At 44.9% G+C, this 3264-nt stretch overlaps 1 protein-coding gene across 1 annotated transcript; it reads left to right on the plus strand.

Annotated features, from left to right (window-relative positions):
* The first annotated feature begins 22 nt into the window (after positions 1-22).
* On the plus strand, positions 23-2920 carry LOC131214501 (zinc finger protein 664-like). The gene has a single exon (XM_058208869.1). It carries the CDS (start codon positions 276-278, stop codon positions 1719-1721), a length of 1446 nt encoding a protein of 481 aa, XP_058064852.1. The 5' UTR covers positions 23-275; the 3' UTR covers positions 1722-2920.
* The last annotated feature ends 344 nt before the right edge of the window (positions 2921-3264 follow it).

Here is a 3264-nt window from a genome sequence, read left to right on the forward strand (position 1 = left end):
TTGAGGAGTTTCCGTTCGAGCCTGTGCAACAAACTGATGATTCAATACTTATTTCACTTGAAGAGGATCGCATAAAACGTGACGTTGCTAACATCAACTTGGATCATTCATACTGTGCAAAAGAAACAATCACATCGAACGAATTCGATAATGGCGATGGTCTTGACCTGCCGGAAGTGAAGTTGGAACCCGATGACGACCTTTCATCCGAGGCTGTTAAAGAAGGGGATCCACTTATACAGCCGACAACTTCCGAAACACATAAGGATATTAAAATGAACAGCATTGAGGAAACCAATCAGTGTCCAAATTCTCCTGATCCGAGCACCGTTGAAGTACCGCCCGAAGCCGATGCACAGTTATTGCCAAAGCCGAAGAAACGTGCTCACACCGATAAACCGCCTTTTGTGTGCAAAACCTGCAACAAAGAGTTCAAAACGCGGGATAAATTTAACCAACATGCAAAAACTCACAACAAGGACGAGCAACATCAATGCCCTCAATGTTCCGTAAGTTTTGTGGCTCGTCAGCGTTTACTTATCCACTTTCGCTATCACACCGGTGAAAGACCCTTCAAGTGCCAAGTCTGCCTCAAAGCGTTTGTTTCGCAAGGAATCTTAAATAGTCACAGCAAAATTCATAACGAGGATGCCCAATACAAATGTCCTCACTGTCCTGCGAAGTTCGCAAGTAAATCGAGAGTACCGATCCACATCCGCACTCATCATACCGGTGAAAAGCCGTTTGTTTGTCAAATCTGCAACAAGGCGTACGCTGCCTCATTCCAGCTAACTACTCATATGCACATCCATAGCGAAAACAAGCGGTTTCTTTGTCATTGTTGTTCCGCAAAATTTAACTATGCGTCAAGTCTGGAAGGTCACCTACGTAGTGCCCACCCGGGTGAAGTGCCCAGCAAGAGTTTTGAATGCGAAGTTTGCAACAAATCTTTCAAATCATCCGGAAGCTTGCTCTTACATAGAAAAATTCATACCAATGATAGACGGTATCATTGTCACCACTGTCCCGCTAAGTTCTACAACTCATCCTCCCTCAAAATACACATACGCTGTCACACCGGTGAACGACCGTTTGCGTGTAAAATTTGCGGCAAAGCGTTCTATACGCCTGCCCATCTGAGAGCGCATGCTAAAACGCACGACAAGGAGGAACAGCATCAATGTAAATACTGTTTTACTAGGTTCGCTGAGTCGACCCAGCTCCAGATTCACATTCTTACGCACACCGGTGAAAAACCTTTCCTTTGCAAAATATGTTCTGCCAAATTCTGCCATGCGAAAGCGCTCAAAAACCACTTCTGTCGAGCCCACGGCGCCCAAGAATTACCCAGGAAAACTGCAGAATGCAACATATGCCACAAAGTTTTGAGTGCACACAGCATAGCCAGGCATAGGAAATCTCACCAACCTCTCAAAACGACCAAGCATTTAGAGTGCAACATATGCCACAAAGTCTTAGGTGCACTAAGTAGCCTTCACAGACACAAAAAGACTCACCAGCCCAAATTAGAGGAGGACAAAAAGTATCCGTGTACTCAATGTCCCGCTAAGTTCTACGAATCAGGTGCTCTTCAAAGGCACATGCGCCATCACACCGGAGAACGACCTTATGTGTGTAAAGTTTGCGGCAAAGCGTTCCATACATCAACGAATCTGAAAACGCATGGTAAAACCCACAGCAAGGACCAACGGCATCAATGAAGCTACTGTCCTGCTAGCTTCGCTCAGTCCGAGCTGCTGGAGGCGCACATGGTAAGTCACACTGGCGACACGTCTTCAGTTTAATAGGCTTCTAGGCAATCCTCGGCAATGTCCAATAATCCTAATAAATTACTTTCAAATCAATGGAAATTTTAACGTTGGAATAATCAACGTATCCTGAAGTTGCTAGGGTATCCTGTCCCTGTGGTATCGAGTATAACAATAGGCAAGAATCGTGACATAAAAAAATACTATAGACTAACTCTCTTAATCCGATTCGGCAAACGATCAACGAAAATAGTATACATAATTCTAGCTCCAGACTTACTTGGAGCTATACTCTCCATGGCTCTCCTCTTCCAAGGGTGTCTACGATCAAGGATCTCGGTGTCCTCGATCGATCGACTCGATGACTCCCTCTCCTTTTCCCCTCAGGTGGATGCAGTCATGGCAAAAGCCAACAAAGCCCTCAGCTTTGTGACTCGCATGGCATCTGAGATCCGCGATCCCTGGTGTCTCAGGGCTCTTTTCTGTTGTTGGGTCCGACCCATCCTTGAGTATGCTTGTGTGGTGTGGTCCCCCGCCGGCAGCACTGCCATGAGCCGCCTTGAGGGGGTCCAGAGGAGGTTCACGAGGTGCGCCATCTGTCGCTTTGTTGGTGCTGCCTCCCCTATCTTCGCCTTCCCAGAGTTGAGGATCGCCTCACGATGGCCAAGGCTCTATTTGTTGCCAATCTCCTTCTCCAAAACATTGACGCTCCTAATCTCCTCGCCTCTTTCCCTTTCTATGCACCATCCCGACATCTGCGGGATAGGCCGCTGTTCCTGATTCCCCCTCGCCGATCTCGCCACGGTCAGAACGATCCATTCTTGCGTGCCCTTTCGGCCTTCAACGAAGCGAGTAGCCTGTTCGACTTTAATGCCTCCCTTTCACTCTTCCGTTCCCGTCTCCTTAACACCTTTTTATAATCCCCTCCCTCCTCTTCTCCTCATTTTCCACACACCTTTCCTCTTAAGTCTGTAAGTATTTCTCTTTCCTCTTTTTTTTTGTCTCTCCTTTGAGCAATTGTTAAGCCTGAACGGCGAACATTTTGTAATAATAAATAAATAATAATAATAATAATTTTTAAAACATAAGAAAAGGATAAATTGTTTGAGTATAACGACTGGAATACTGCTAAAATAAACTCACGGCATCCTAAAGGGTAAAGAAGTAGTAACATTTGACTGCTTCATACGGAAAAATATCTTGCAATAAATTTCTTCTCCCTAGTAGATGTATTTTAAGTAAAAGGGTATCCGAAACAAGTAAAGCAAGCGCTGAATTGCGCCATGAAAACAGAACAATATGTTTTTCGCCGCAACAATTCACGGGTAACTGAAATTCCACGGGTAACAGCTTCCAGCATTTTCTGGGTTTTTCAAATTCCGTTGATGAAAGAAACCCTACAAAACTACGCAGCCATATTAATGACGTTTCGAAAACGCAACGCGAGAAACGTCAAATTTGTTTATTATTTATCTACTTGTTGTTTCCATTACTT

The sequence above is a fragment of the Anopheles bellator genome, unplaced genomic scaffold (assembly GCF_943735745.2).
Source record: "Anopheles bellator unplaced genomic scaffold, idAnoBellAS_SP24_06.2 scaffold01155_ctg1, whole genome shotgun sequence".
Lineage (NCBI taxonomy): Eukaryota > Metazoa > Arthropoda > Insecta > Diptera > Culicidae > Anopheles > Anopheles bellator.

Bases quoted from the DNA above. Each gene is read 5' to 3' on its own strand.
- LOC131214501 (XM_058208869.1), top strand. From the start codon at position 276: ATGAACAGCATTGAGGAAACCAATCAGTGTCCAAATTCTCCTGATCCG.